At 48.8% G+C, this 16,224-nt stretch overlaps 1 protein-coding gene across 1 annotated transcript in view; it reads left to right on the forward strand.

The window, feature by feature from the left end:
- Window positions 1-16,224, forward strand: part of Tiam1 (TIAM Rac1 associated GEF 1) — a 379,222-nt gene that overhangs the window by 256,178 nt on the left and 106,820 nt on the right. Inside the window, 2 exon segments of the mRNA XM_037209650.1 lie at window positions 12,957-13,245; window positions 13,248-13,403. Coding sequence (XP_037065545.1) covers window positions 12,957-13,245; window positions 13,248-13,403 — 445 coding nt within the window.

Genomic DNA, 16,224 nt, shown 5'->3' on the forward strand with positions numbered 1-16,224 from the left:
AGGGCTCCCCTGAAATTGTCTGCCAATCAAATTGGCATCACAGGACTGATTCAGAGAGATACTCTGCCTGCCTTGGCAAAGGGTATGTTGACCTAGACAACACCTTTGCCTGGAATGATTCAACCTTACTCTCTGTAAGGTTGGAGAGGGCTACCCAGCTAGCTACATTCTGTCTCCATGGTTATAGCACCAGAGATAGCCAGACCCCGGCTTGGCCCCACATGCTTCAGGCCTTTAAATCCCAACCACCCATGGAACAGGGGCAAAGCGAGACAATGCTCCCATCTAGATCAGCTCCACTGAGGGCTCCCCTGGGAGACTGCAATATGAAATCTCCATCCCTTGGCTTGCTGACCTCCCAAGTTAATATACAGAAGTGAGATCATCTAAGTGTGGTGTCTCAGAATGTAATGCAAAGTGCTATGGACTAGGAATCCTAAGAAGGCCATTTGCATGCTGGCTTGTCTGCTTATCCGCTGGACGTCCTTGGGTAAGTCACTTCCTCCGGGAAAAGTGACACCATCCTCCAGCAGGGCTGTGTTAGGTGAGCCGAAAGGAGTGCCGTGCTTGGAAGCCTTCTGTGGAGCCTAGAAAATGAGCGGAAGTATTATTTTGGTATTGACTTTATATGTTGAGTAAGGATCTTTAATGACTTGAAACAAACCCCAGAATTATGCACAACACTATCCATCCACCCACATTTTCCAAGTCTAAGTTCGAGCGCACTGTGTTCCAAACAGAGTATTTTAAGAGATGGTGGGTGTGGAAGCTTCCTTGAAAAGAATGCGTCTTTTCCTTTTCAAAGTTTTTGACCCAAGGGACCTCTGTAGCAAGCTTGAATCATAGATCTCAGTCTCCTGGTCGGCCCTGGTGATGGAGTTTTGTCAACCATTTCACTCCCACCGGAAAAAGTTCCTGGCAGACATTTGGCCCAAGAGCGCGCGACCTCTCAGCCCGGAGAAAATACACTGGATCCAAAATAATGTGGCCAATTTCATTTGATTTGAAAATGATCAAAAAAAGAAGCTTTGGCCATTCTTCCTGTTTTTGTGTGCTCAGTGGGTGGATTTGTTACTGAAATAGGCAAGCTGTAGAGTTCACATGTAAGCTTTGAAAGTATCACATATGATGAGCCATGGTATCTGGCACACAATTATTTGTTTAATTCACACGTCTGGGCATGTGTGTTTTGTACATGTACACATGCTGTATGTAGTTTGTACTGAGAACAAATGGAGCAGAGTCTAGTTTTTGGTTTCAGCAACAGTACAGAGTAGGTTGCTCCTTGGATTTCATTGACGGCTTGCTGGATTTCGGGCTGAACTTGGCTCTTCGGTTCCCAGTTCTTTGGAAACAGATTAAGGAGAGGGTAGCCCAGGGTCCTTCAGAGTCAAAGGTGTCAGCAAGTCTGGGCTTGGGAGTTTTTGCTTCCTGTCTTTTGGTTATTTAAACTCATGAATCTGGGTTCTTTTCAAAGGACACTCCCAGGGAGATTAAGCATTCTAGGAGGGAAGGAATGGACAACTTAGGACGTTGGCTCTCGAAAGTAAGAGATGCCCACTAAATAGTGGCTTTAGTTAGGAAGGCAAGGCGTGGCTTCGTGCTCTGGAGTCCCATCTTCTGCAGCTCTGAGGCTTTCAAAGGATGAGTAGGAGAGAGAGGACGCTGCCGTTGGTGATCTGGCCAGGCTCAGCGTGTCTGTGGAGTGCCTGAGGGAAGGTTTGGCTTGGAGCCATTGTGCACACTTGAGGAGACCTGCCTTCACCCAAGGGGGAAGTGATAGAATGTGTCTTGGCTCTATGAAGCCTGTTGCAAGGAGCCAGAGATTCTAGAGAGGTGTGAGGAGGTCTAGGCCGAGGTGTGATGGCCTGTTGCCAACCTCTCAGCCGTCTTAGGAAGTCTGCGCACCTTGGTATCTAGTGGGAACAGGAAGAGGCAGAGCGCTCTGCTAGACCTTAGGGATTCACTTCAGCCTGGTTTCAGGATGCCAACTCCTTGGAGGAACCTCCCAGCCCTCTTTACCTGACTCCATAGCCTTTCAGGGAAGGAGGGTGTCTTAGTCAGTGTTCTGTTGCTCTGAAGAGACACCATGACCACAGCAACTCTTACAAGGGGAAGCATTTACTTGGGGCTGGTTCACAGTTTCAGAAGTTTCGTTCATTTTCATCATGGTGAGGAGCATAACAGAAGACAGGCAGACATGGGGCTGTGTCTTGGTTTGGGTTTTCATTGCTGTGAAGAGACACTATGACCATGGCAACTCTTACAAAGAAAACATTTAATTGAGGGGGCTCAACTTACAGTTTCAGAGGTTCAGTCAGGTATTGTCATGGCGGGGAGCATGGTGGCGTGCAGACAGAGGTGGTGCTGGAGCTGAGAGTCCTACATCTTACAGTCAACAGGAAGTCAACTGAGACACTGGGCAGTATCCTGAGCATAGGAAACCTCAAAGCCCGCCCCCACAGCGACACACTTCCTCCCACAAGGCCGTACCCACTCCAACAAAGCCACGCCTCCTAACAGTGCTGTTCCCTATGGGATAATGGGATTATGGGGGCCAGTTACATTCAAACCACCACATGCTGGAACAGTAGTTGAGAGCTCTACATCCATTTCTGCAGTCAGCAGGAAGAGGGAGTACCTCTGGGCTTGGCAAGGGCTTTTGAAACCTCAGAGCCCACCCCCAGGGACACACCTCCTCCAACAAGGCCACACCTCCTAGTCCTTTCACATAGTGCCATTCCTCATTCAAATCTGTGAGCCTATGGGGGCCGTTCTCATTCAGACCACCACAGAGGGAGACCTGAAGAGCGTAGGTGTAAGATCTCAAAATTCTGGTCTTCACGCTGGAGAGATGGCTCAGGGGTTAGGAGCCCTGGCTGCTCTTCCAGAGGATCTGGGTTCAATTCCCAGTACCTAGGCACTCACAACTGTCTGTAACTCCAGTTCCAGGAGATCTGGCACCTTCACACCAATGCATGTAAAATAAAGTAAAAAAAAAAAAAAAAAAAATTCTGGTCTTCGAACTCCACGGTGTTTGCCCTTCCTTCGAGAGCACTCCCTTCCACAGCCTTAGACTGTAAGGTTAAAATCCTCAATTCTGTCCAAGGAAAAAGGGCCTTGTTGGCTAAAAATGAAATTAGTACTGCTGGTTCTCATTAGATGACCAGGAAAAGTCGAGAAGCTATCTCTGATGTTTCCTTTGATCAACAAATAACAGTTGATAGTTTTACTAGGATGAGGAACCTAGGTTTTTTGTTTGTTTTTCCAAGACAGGGTTTCTCTGTTTAACAGTTCTGGCTGTCCTGGAACTCACTTTGTAGATCAAGTTGGCCTTGAACTCACAGAGATCCACCTGCCTTTGCCTCCTGGCTTGAAGGGCCTAGTATTAGATCAGAAGGGTATCTTAAGTTCCTAGAAAAATCATTTTGATTTTAAAAATTTTGTTTGGTTTGACTACTTAGCATACACGACTCAGAAATGAGTGTATTGCCTGAGCTAAAAATTGGCCCCATAGCTAAACAAGCCTTTACCTTTGTCCTGGATACTTTGAGAACCAGCTAAAAACCTTGGTCCTTGTTCTGACATACACCTATGGACCACACCTTTTTGGATAACATCTTTGGGAATCGTGGGTCCCCTAAAGTCCATTTAGAGATGTCCAGTAAGGAGTGACTTTGTTAAGTGCTAGAGAGATGGCCCCACAGTTAAGAGCACTGGCTGCTCTTGGAGAGGAACTGAGTTAAGTTCCCACCACCCACACACCTGCTCATAACCATCTGTCACTCTGCGTTCAGGGAACCTGATGCCCCCTTCTGGCCTCAGTAGGCTCCTGCGTACATGTGGCATACATACATACACTCAGGCCTGCATAAAAGGAGTACTTTAAAAAAAAGTAGTAAATAAAGTACTTTTTTAAAAGTAGTAAATAAAGGAGTACTTTTTAAAAAGTAGTAAATAAAGGAGTACTTTTTTAAAAGTAGTAAATAAAGGAGTACTTTTTAAAAAGTAGTAAATAAAGGAGTACTTTTTTAAAAGTAGTAAATAAAGGACTACTTTAAAAAACAATTTCTTACACTAATGCCTCACAAAACAAAGTATTTTCATATAGAATTTTTTCTAGAGCTCCTCTTTTTCTTTCCTTCTTCTACCTTCTGTTTTGTTTGTTTTTGATTTTGGGCGACTTCCGTCTTTATCTCACTGTTTTTGGCATGTATATTCTGAAGTGAGATACTTGTTTTGAAAAAAAGCCCATCCATTTCCAGCAAGGGCGTCTGACTCCTTTGCCAAGATCTTTGTGGAGGCAGTGGGTGGTGGGTGCGTAGTTGGGATACTGGCTAACAGCCACACTTCTCAGACCACTGTGTGCACTTCAGAAATGTTCTAGACATTAAGGAGCTTCTGTTTGTATGGGGGTATGTCTTGCAATAGTCATCGCTTTAGTAATTGGAATAGAAATGTAAGAAGTGCTCATTAATTCATTTTAAATTAGGAATAGTCCAGCTTTACATTCATGTAAATATCTTTACATTTACATTTTTATATCTAAAATTAAACATAGAGCCTGGTGGTGGTGGTGCACGCCTTTAATCCCAGCACTCGGGAGGCAGAGGCAGGCAGATCTTTGTGAGTTTGAGGCCAGCCTGGTTTACAGATGGAGATCCAGGAAAGGCTCAAAGCTACACAGAGAAACCCTGTCTTGAAAAACAAAAACAAAAGCAAAACAAAAAAATTAAACATAGTTGTGTGGCTATGAGGTTTTGTTTTGTGTTTGTATGAGTCTCTGACTTCTGGGTCACTCACTGGAAAGCATCAGTGTCCAGTCTGTTCCTCATCCCTGACAGTGTGCTTGCTGCTCAGCTGTCCTGTGTAGGATTTGATCTCTGCAGAGGGAGCTGGGAAAGGAGGAGCTGCAGGGATCCCCTGCAGGCGGGTCTCTTAGGGATCTCAGGTCCATTCCTGGATTGCTGCTCATTTCTATGGAAAGAGGCGGGGAAGTTCAAGCGTGTGAAAAATCACAGTTTTTACTGTAGTGCAGCACTAGAGAAAAGTGTGTGCTCCGCACTTCACATTGTGTCAGAACAGTGTGGGAGCGATGATCGATCGGACAGCCTAACTGGGTGAGAAGCCAGAACCAGGACTGCAGCATCCTGTGATGTGAGGGCCTGCTGGATGTGGCCGTGAAGCCAGCCCCGCAAAGAACATGACCTGCTTTTCATCTGCCAGCTGGGCCCAGTTCATGTTGGAACACCCACGGACAAGAGCTCTGGGTCCATAAGGTAACCCAGTTTCCCTCTGAGTATATGTGTGTACTTTGAAAAATTAAATAAAGATTTTAAATGAATTGTGGTTGTATCCACAGAAGACGGCACAGAGCCGCTTGAAGTTGTAAATGTAAGCTTTACGGCTAAGACTCATTCATCATCTCAACTTTAGGGGAGCCTTGGTGAGCTTGGCAATGACTAAACCTTTACATCAAAGTAGAATGTTTCTCCACAAGAAATGTTCTCTGCGTCTTGAGATAGTGGTGGGAAATGAGCAGCAGTTAGTTTATTCAGTAATGATGTTTGAAGTGCCTACCCCATGCCAGGCGCTATTCTTGGCACTTGGGATGTGTTGACGAGAAAAACTCCAGAGCTCGTAGTGAGTCGCAGTGAAACGGGGGTGTGCGTGGCACAGACTGGGTAGTGCAATAGTAAGTGATGCGCTACAGCAGAAGTGCTGCTGGGGTGTCGAGGCGTTGGGGGGTGTGGCAGGCAGCTTCAGATGGTGACCTTAAGAGAGGTTGGACTTGGAGTTCGAAGGAGAGGAGAGGACTGGCTATTGAGCGGAAGGTGGGATGCCACTTCACATGTCTGAGCAACGGCAAGGATCCCCGTGTGGCTGTGGTAGGGCTGGCGAGGGGAAGTGGAGGTGGCGCAGAGGGGTCGGCATGGCGACGGCTGGCGAGGGGAAGTGGACATGGCGCAGAGGGTTCGGCATGGTGACGGCTGGCGAGGGGAAGTGGAGGTGGCGCAGAGGGGTCGGCATGGTGACGGCTGGCGAGGGGAAGTGGACATGGCGCAGAGGGGTCGGCATGGTGACGGCTGGCGAGGGGAAGTGGACATGGTGCAGAGGGGTCGGCATGGTGACGGCTGGCGAGGGGAAGTGGAGGTGGCGCAGAGGGGTCGGCATGGCGACGGCTGGCGAGGGGAAGTGGGCGTGGCGCAGAGGGGTCGGCATGGTGACGGCTGGCCAGGGGAAGTGGAGGTGGTGCAGAGGGGTCGGCATGGCGACGGCTGGCGAGGGGAAGTGGCGTGGCGCAGAGGGGTCGGCATGGCGACTGCTGGAGGGAAAGGGAGAGAAAGGCTGTAGAAAACAAGGAAGATGAATATTCCTGCAAGAAAGAGCTGTTGGAACCATGCCCTCGAAGGAGGAGTGTCTCAGTTCACCCAAAGCCAAGGGCTGATGCTGGACATGTGTGCAGGGCTCTGGAACCCACCCTAACGTGTTGGGAAAGTTTATCAGGCGATAGATAGGGTGTGGCCCTGGGTTAGTGGAAGGAAGCTTGCCATGGTAACAGATGTGGAGGTAGCGAGGGAAGAAAACAGACCCGAGGTGGTCCAGGAAGTAGAGGAAGGATGGCTCCGAGGCGGAAGCGCATCCATAGAGGAGCAGATGAAGGGCTGGGGATGACTCATGCCACGTGAACTAGAGCATCAGCAGTTACCCGAAGAAATGTTTACAACATTTGCTACCCTGTATGTACAATGTATTGGATTCCCTTTTTAGTAACTAAGAATTTCCAGTTCCAGCCAGGTGCTGGCGGCGCACACCTTTAATCCCAGCACTCAGGAGGCAGAGGCAGGCGGATCTCTGTAAATCTGTGGCCAGCCTGGTCTACAGAGTGAGTTCCAGGACAGCCACAGCTACAAAGAGAAACCCTGCTCCTCCCCACCACCAAAAAAGAATTTCAGTTTTAGTTGTATTGAGAGAAGTCGTGAGTCACTCCCACTGGGAATAATTGTAGGACAAATGGCTGTTGGAAACTTAGAAAGCCATGGAGCTACTTACTGCCTTGAGAGAGGATGAAAAGGGGAGAGAGCGCTGGGCTCCTATTTCTAGCAAGTTAGTAATGATAATTATCAGCAGCGCCCCATAACTGGTAATTCAGTGTGGATGACGTCATCATCTTCTTATTTGCTGTGCTGTTTCCAGAGCGTGAAGATGATTTAAATGCCTAATTAGCATTTAGCTCCCACCTATCTCCCTGCTTGTTTTTCTCAGGAGATCTTGTTTATACCGGATTCCTCAGAGGCACGTTCCCTTCCACGTTGGTACAGGAAGCTTGGAGGCGATGCCTTTTATCCCATGGAAGGAAGGCCTCACATTTGTGTGCCGGTACAGGGTGCCCGGCATGTTTGAGGCACTATTCCAGGGTTAACACCATCACTTAGCAGATCATGAAGCGTTTTATTAAGTAGATATGGGCAGAGTAGCTGGAGGCATGGCTGTGTGGTAGAGGGCTTGTCTGCCATACGCAGGGCCCAGGATTCTCGGTGCCGATAGGAAGCCCAAGGAGACCTTTGCTCGCCTGCCCATTGTATATATGAGAAATGGAGGCCTACATTAGTATAGTCTTTTACCTGGAATTAGCATTTTTATACTGAGATTACTAAAGGACAGTATACTGTGTGTCCAGGAGGAGGTACTGAGAACCAAGGTTTGTGGTGTGTGTGTGTGTGTGTGTGTGTGTGTGTGTGTGTGGTGCATGTGAGAGGGGAGGGGGGCATAGGAGGAACAGTTCCATTTCAAAGGCCTCCACAAGTCAACGCTCTTTTGTTCTCGACTGAACAGTGAATTCTCTTATGCTGTGTGTATAGCTTTCTCTGGACAGGTATATTTGGACTAAGCTAGATCCATCAGGGAAATTAACCTGACCAAGAAAAACAGTTTCTGATTGCATTCTACTTCTAGCTACAAGTGGCCAATTGATTTTGCTGCTCTCCGAATTGTCACAGGGCCCTTGCACTTTGTGGCTAATTAGCTTTTCAAAATTGGTTCTGCACCCGAGCGCAGGGAGCTAGCTGTTCCCTTGGATTCTTTGTAAGTCTGCTGGGCAAAGACCCAGACGCCTTGCTACAAGGCGTCACCAGTCCATATTTTCTCCATGTTGGTGATTCTGGTTTTTAAGGGAGTAGAAACAGGCTTTGGTTTTGCCTCTTGAAATTTCAGTACAGGAACTCATTTACAGCTTAAGGGGCCCCAGGCTGCCCTTGCCTGGCTGCTGGCAGTATGCTGCGAGCTACAGCTGGATTCCTGCGCACCCAGTAGGGAAGCACAGGCACCCTTTTTGGAAAGTTGCCAGTGGAATGGGAGCTAGCTGGTTGGGGGCATTTGTCTTGAGAGAGTGAGATGTAAGGACACCCCTGCCCTTTGGATGTTGCTCGGAACTGGAGATCTCTTCCATGCAGCATTTCTAGTAGGGGCTGTGACTTGGAGCTGATATGCAGAAGTCTCAGCCAGATGCGTCCAGGGAGTTATTTTCATCTGGCTAGGGTCTCTCCACTTCCTTTGATCTCCTCTGCTATACTTTCTTGTCTGGTGCTGGGGGGTCCCAGGGCCTCACAAGGACTAGGCAGCCCTCCATTACTGAGCCCTGTCCCTAGATCGCCAGTGGATTTTTCATGCGTATGCATGTGGTATGCGTGTATGTGTGTAGACATGTTTTTGCACGTATGGATGCGCACATATGTGGGTGTGTGCATGTGTGTGTGTGTGCATGTGTGTGTGTGTGCGTGTGTGTGTGTGTGTGTGTGTGTGCATGTGTGCGTGTGTGTGTGCGTGTGTGTGTGTGTGTGTGTGTGTGTGTGTGTGTGTGTGTGTGTGTGTGTGTGTGTGTGTCTGTGTCAGACTGGAATTGCCAGTGAGTGTGCCCCTCCCACTTGGCGGAGGTTCGTTGGTGTCCAAGGCCGATCCTCATAATTGCATGGCAGGCACTTCATTTCACCTCGAACCCATCTCCCCGGCCCTCCTCTGACTTTTGAAATTAAAATTGAGTATTTGGCTAAATAGGCTGGCAGAGAGCAGATGCTGAGGTGTGGAGTTAGGTGAGAAGGAGCCTTGATGTTATAGGAAGACTGCGTGGCCTCCAGGCATTCCTTCCTGGGGTCAGTCTTCTAGCTGCAGGGAAGAGTCTGGAGGTTGCTAGGTACTTCTCCATGTGGGGAGGATCAGGTTTCTCAGTTGTGAAATTGCCTAGAGACCGAGAAGGGCAGGAAGAGCCCTTCCAAAAGATGACCACAAGGAAGGTTTGTGTCACAGCGAGGGAAAGAGAGAAGAGTATTGCGCAATGTCTCTGGCTTTATTGACCCCATCATCCACAGTGCTAGGGCATGGGCTTCAGGGTATCTGGGACAGCCCAAGCATCTTGACTAAGTAGGGGTTGGAGCAGGGCAGCTGACATCTCTTTCCCAATGGGTTCGGTCACATAGAGGGGAATGTGTGCTACTGAGCCCAATTAGCTACGTCTGGGATGAGGTGGTGTGTCTTGGGCAGCTCCAAGGACACTCCCCAGCGATTACACTGAGCCATGTGCTCTGAAAGTCTGTGAGCTGAGCTGGGGCCCGCAGGCTTCCTACCTGGAGCAATCTCATCTTGGCTCAATCTGGTGACCATCGCCGAGCTGAACACACACAACCTGGGCCGTTGCAAGTTTGCAGCTTCAGCTGGCATGAGCAGATGTTCAGGTGTGACATAGAGGTGAGTGTCCCTAGAGTCCTTCCTTACCTTAACACTTGCGTAGGTGGAAGCAAGGAGGTCTGTGCAGGAGGGAACGGTTGGTAGGCTTGTTGTAAACTGTAAAAGATAGGCATTGAGAGCTGTCCGGCCAGCTCTTACCCTCTGCGTCCCATCGTCTTCTTTATAGCTCTTCTGATTCCTTCCACTGTTGGCTTTTAGCTATTTGCTGTGCAGGTTAAAACAAACAGACCAGCAATCCCTTAGCCTTTTCCAGAGAAAACTGGAGATACATTAAACCAAGTGGGGAAGGATGCAGTTGAATAACGAAGGCAAAACTCTGGTCACAGGCTGTTCCCACAGCTGAGCGACAGGGTTGCCCTGCTCCACAGTGGGAAAGGCTCTCAGCAGCATGAGTTCAAACCTCCCATCTGCCACTAACCAGAATTAGGACTCTCCGAGCCCTCGTGTGCCTAGCTGTTAGTGAAGGAAATGGTTCTGGAAGGTTCCTTCCTGTTCAAGGACTCTGGGAATTCTAAGAGGTGTGGCGTCATCTCTTTTCTTCTTTGGACTGAAGTCGTTCCTGTGGAGGATATTGCCTGTGTGGCTTCTCAGGGTGGTTACAGCTAGTTCCTTCATACATTTCTGTGGTAGTTTGAATGAAATCTCCCCCATAGTCTCAGACATTTGAATACTTTGTCCCCAGTTGGGGGTGTGGCCTTGTTGGAGGAGGTGTGTCACTGTGAGCTTCGAGTGTTCAAGACCATCCCAGGTTCATTCTTTTGGCTTCTTTGTTGTGGTTTAAGATGTGAACCCTCAGCATCTGTCCCAGCGACCATGACTGCTACTCGCTGCCACCTTTTCTGAACTTGATGGAGTCTTATCTGTCTGGAACCATGGGTCCAAATAAACCCCTTCTTCTGTACATGGCCTTGGTTATGTATCACAGCAATAGAAAAAAAGCAACAAATATACAGGCCCAGCCGTCTTCAGAGGACTTACAGACCCATGGAAATCAAATCGAAGAAATTCGCAGATTTCTTGTCCTCCACGGCTTTTGGTTATCTAAAGATTGTCAGCTTTCTTTATTGTCTTAACATCCACAGGGACACATATGGTAAATGTCCCTGCCAGAGAGCCATGTGGGTTGATAATGCTGCTTTTTGTTTGTGTAGTGGATCTTTTACTAACGGAATCTGGGTTCTCTGTGACCCTCCATGGCTGTTATTAGGCAGAAGAACAGAAAACAAAGCAGTAGAGCCAGCAGGCACAGGGTCTGTTGGTCTGTTTCCCACTGCCATAATGAAATGCCCCAGGCTACTTAATTTGTAAAGAAAAGACTTGGATTTAGCTTAGTCTGGGACGTCCAGGAACTTGGTTCCAGCCTCCGCTGGCTTTGTTGAGGTCTTTTTGGCACAGAGCGTTTACAGTGGGAGTCAATCTGAGAGGGAGAGATTGCGTGGTCAGATGGGGCGTGGTGGAGACTGAGGGGACCAGGACTTCTCTAGCAGTTCACTCTTGCAGGAATAGATTCCGAAGACCAGCGTTGGTGGTTCCCAAGGGTAAGACCCCTCCCCCCATACACACACATACATACACACAATGACCTAAATACCTCCCATGAGGACCCCCCCCTCTCCCCTCCACTTCTTTTTCAGTTTCCTTCCTGTGTGTTAATTCCAGCTCTTAAGGGTTCTACCTCCCCCCAGCTCTGCTGTGCTGGGGACCAAGCTTCCAACTCTCAGACCCTTGGAGAACAAATGGAGCTAAACACAATACAGGGTTTGATCTGAGCTGCCTCTGTGATGGCTTTGTCTCCCACAAGTCCTTTCTCCTGCCCGGGATCCGAACTCCATCGGGAATGGAGCTGAAGCTTGGTAGCCTGCGCATCTATGGCTGCCGCCTCTGACCCACTGCGCCTTCCTGAGCATATTGTTACTCTCCGAGGTTTTCTTTATAACCGTGAACTGTGAACTGAGACAGAGGCATGGTACTTATTTGGACCCGGTGTGGCGGCACAGTCTTAGCTATGGTATGACTAAGTCTGCCCCATTGCCTCCCAGCACAGATTTAAGTTCAGAGTATTCGTTTTTGTGGTGGTTCAGAGTATGCATTTAGCTTTGACACGTGTCGACCACCGTTACTTATTAGTGAGACTGATGGTGCCCCAGGCTGGCCAAACTGCCAGTCTCTGCACGGCTTTGCCTTACCTCTGTGTCACACTCAGGTCCTATTGTCTTCCTTTGAGAAGAATCAGTCTCGTTTCTCATCCTTCAAGCCTGCAAGTCCCATGCTGTTTTCATTGTCTCCCCTCGATTACTACCATCCTCTAATTATTGTTTATGCAAATACCTGTAGTACTTCAGGGCAATTGAGATTCTGACTTCAGAACCTACCTCAGTGACCCGGAAATAGTCTCCTGGGGTACAGGGTCAGCTCTGGAAATTTCAAACACTTTTCCACGAGGAATCGATACCCCAGCGTCTTGGCAGTTGTCCGGCTCTGTCACTCAGCCCAGGGCGGTGAGTTGCCTACTTCAGGCTCCTTCCACCCCAGCTTTGAAAGGGCAAAGTAACTGGAGAGGTGCCTGGGAGCTGTGGGCCCCACAGGCCGATTTAGCACAATGCAGAGGGAAAGGCTGTTTTCAGGAAGCCGGGCTGATTAGGGCATGAGGACTCTTGCCTGCTCTTGGGGATATGGGGCCTTGCTGGGTGAGTGGGTGTGCTAGCAATCTATTTAGTCACCCCATTATAATATAGACTCCCAATCAGGCCCTTTATTTTATTTTATTTTTTTAAGTATCAGCTGTAAAGATCTAGTTATGCATTGTAACCCCAACCTCCAGAACAGCTAACTAATTGGTCTGCTTAATATCTCGGAGTTCAAGGCCAGCTGAGGTGGCTGAGGGCTCTGAGCTCCCTCAGCATGGTGGTGGTAGAATCTCAATAGCTGGTTTGCCAATTAGCTAATTAAGTCAGATAAACGATAAGCTCTTTGAAGTGTTCCCTGTGCCTTTTATATTTCTTGAACATTCTGAATCATTAGGCTGCATTTGGGGTGGTGGAAGGTCTGTTTCGTCGAGCTGTCCTGCAGTGCGCTGGCGTGAGGAGGGATCGGTCCAGCAACAGAGGAGCCCGGTGGGCCTTTTTCTGCTGCAGAGCCCCAGGCTGGACCAAGTGCTCCCAAGTTCCTTCCGCGCGTGATGCATGTCTGCTTCTCTCCCCCTTTCTCTTCCTAAGGATGTTAACACGGGCGAGGGCAGCGAGTTTGCAGACAGTGGGATCGAAGGGGCCGCCACCGACACGGACCTCCTGTCCAGGCGATCTAATGCCACCAACTCCAGCTACTCACCCCCCACCGGCCGAGCCTTCGTGGGCAGCGACAGCGGCAGCAGTTCCACGGGGGATGCCGCGCGCCAGGGGGTGTACGAGAACTTCAGGCGGGAACTGGAGATGAGCACCACCAACAGCGAGAGCCTGGAGGAGGCGGGCTCCGCGCACAGCGACGAGCAGAGCAGCGGCACCCTCAGCTCCCCGGCCAGTCGGACATCCTGTTGACGGCCGCGCAGGGCACCGTGCGCAAGGCTGGCGCGCTGGCCGTCAAGAACTTCCTGGTACACAAGAAGAATAAGAAGGTGGAGTCTGCCACCCGGAGGAAGTGGAAGCATTACTGGGTGTCCCTGAAAGGTAAGGGAGGCCGGCCCAGCTGCGTGCATTCCACAGGTACAGTTATGAAATATTTCATAATTGTATATCTAGAACATAGTCTACTGTGGTAGAAACACATTAGATGTACTTTAAAAAAAAAATATTAAATCCTGGGATGAGAATGGTGGAGATAAGGGCCATCACAGAAGACCTGAAAGATCTGGTTTGGGATTTAATTTTCTTTTTCTGTCTCTTGTTTTCAATACTAGGAATTAGAACCAGGGGCTCTCACATAGTGTGTGTGGTGCATAAGCACCCTAGCTTTGTGTTACACCCCCATAGCTCTTTGTATTTTCATATTTGTTGTGAGGTACCAGGTTGCCCAGGCTGGACTTGACCTGGTAATCACCCTGCCTCAGCCTCAGGGGTAGCTGGGATTATAGGTACCTGCCACCACACCTGGCTACTTAAAACTTTTTAAATATATGATGTGGCGTTGTTGACTCTATGTGCAACATTGTGGGCTGGCCTCTAGAACTTATTCTTCTGACAAACGGAAGCTTCGGGTCTCTTATTCAGGAACTCTTCTTGGCGTGTTCCTCACCCCTGCATAATACCATTCCTTGTTTCCTGAACTTCGTGGTTGTCTTGGTTTCACGTCTGTTGATGTGACAAAATAACCCAACCAAAATCATCACAGTGGAGGGGAGAGTTTATTTGGCCTACGATTTCAAGTTAACAATCTACCATTTAGGGAAAGGCAAGGCAAGAACCTGTGTAGCTCATCACATAACATCACATCCACTGTGGTGATATACTGTGTACTCCAAAGCTTACCTGAGGATCAGAGGACAGAGCCAGCCACTAGATTAGACGTAGAGGCCAGGCAATGGTGGCAGACACCTTTAATCCTATCACTCGGGAGACAGAGATCCATCTCTGTGAGTTCAAGGCCACACTGGGCTACATGAGTTTGATCCAGTATAGGAGAGAAAGAGAGCCAGGCATTGGTGATACACACCTTTAATCCCAGGCAGTAATATGGCAGGGCAAAGAAAGGTATATAAGGCGTGAGGAAATAGGAACTCACTCTCTTTAGGCTGAGGATTTCGTAGAGTTAAGAACTAGATCCTCAGGCAGGTTTATTTGGGTACACAATATATCACCACAATCCACAGTCAAAAACAGAGAGAAATGGATGCACCCATTCTGCCTGCTTTTGCTTGCTCTCAGTGAGCTTTCCCTATCTTGTACAGTTCCTCACCCTCTGCCTAGGGAATAGTGCTGCCCACAGTGGGCTGGGTCTTTCTTCATCAGTTAGCAATCAAGACAGTCTCCCCTAGACATGCTCATAAACCAACCCGATAAAGACGATGGCCTAGTTGAGACTCTCTTCCCAGGTGATTCTAGGTTATGGCAAATTGACATTTAAAAGCCACCACCACAAGTGAGGAGAACATGTCAGGTCCAATGTTCTCATAGACTGCTGGTTCCGATGGCCAATTTTGAAATGAGCTCCCCTCCAAAATTTTGTTTTGGGTTTATATCTCACACAGCGATTGTCACAGAGAGGAGAATCTTTAACTTTAATCCAGTGAAATGGCTGATGGTTTAAGTGGTAGAATATCACTAATTTTACAGGCTTGAGCCTGATGCAAATGGGATATCTAAAGCATCATTAGTTTCTGAATAAGTCACTGTTTCAGAGTTGTGTATATTGGAGTACCCTTGGCTGTGAACACAGCAGACATGTAGGTACCACTCTACTTGCCTCTCAAAGAAGCTTAGCGCTTACATGTGGCTATTTGTTGGCATTTGGCTGCCTTTCCTGAAGGGGCCTGTGTGTGCATGAGCGATGGGCACTCGGCCACCACCCAGCCCTGCGTGGGTCTCTGTCCTGGAGACCTTGTAATTCCTTTGTGAGAACCATGTTATAGAAAGAAAAACATTACTCCAGTACATTTAGAGTGTTTGTTGCAAAGCTAGTTTTGAGTGGGGGTGAGTGCGTCAGACAGGTAACACACAGGAGAAAGAAGCCAGACCCGAACAGCTAATGGTGCAGATCCCAGATCGTTTGACTTTGGTTCTCACCAGCTGAGGCGGTGCGGGGACATCCTGGAGGCCTGGATCTGCCCAGCGCTCCATCTACTCAGTGAGACTAGTGTGTGCCTGAGCGGTGAGTGTGTGCAGATTGCCCCTGAAGACAATCAGGAGATGTGTGGGTCCCCGTTCCTGGTGGGGTAGCTGGCTTTGTTTGCTTGTTTCGTTTTGTTTGTTTTGGTGGCTGGGAAATAGGAACCTCTGTGCCTGGTTCGGGTGTAGATTCTGCTCTGTATCACAGACGCCCCTGATGGGAAGGACGACAACAGAGCTGGACAGAACTACCCCCTAAAGCTTGGGTGGTGACTCTTTCCGTGAGGTCACCGGAGGCCCAGGTCATCCGTCTTGTTGCTCAGTTATGCCAGAACATCATTGTTCATGTGGTGTGGGGTCATGCTTATACAGCAAGGTGTTTAGCCCGTGGCGATGCTTTGGGAAGCTGTCCAGGCCTGTCTCACCCACCGCCTCCTTGGCTTTGTTTGGAGAAGTGCCATGGGGTTGCATGTAGAGGCCCCGCCATGCTCTCGGTTCTGCTATGATGGGATGAGTTGGAGAAGAAAGAAATCCTCTCCACCCCTTCCCCACACTGAGGTACACATCTCCTGTTCCTTTAGTTGGGGGACTTCCTGGGGAGACATTAACAAGCATCTGCTTGACCCTGGCAGGGAACCGACAACAAATCAAAGTAAGGATAGCACCAAAGCTGAGCTTGAACTAATGAGTTTGTTGGGGTTCTTTACCAGACTCTGGGGGAGGGGGG

This window comes from Peromyscus leucopus, chromosome 12, assembly GCF_004664715.2.
Source record: "Peromyscus leucopus breed LL Stock chromosome 12, UCI_PerLeu_2.1, whole genome shotgun sequence".
NCBI lineage: Eukaryota > Metazoa > Chordata > Mammalia > Rodentia > Cricetidae > Peromyscus > Peromyscus leucopus.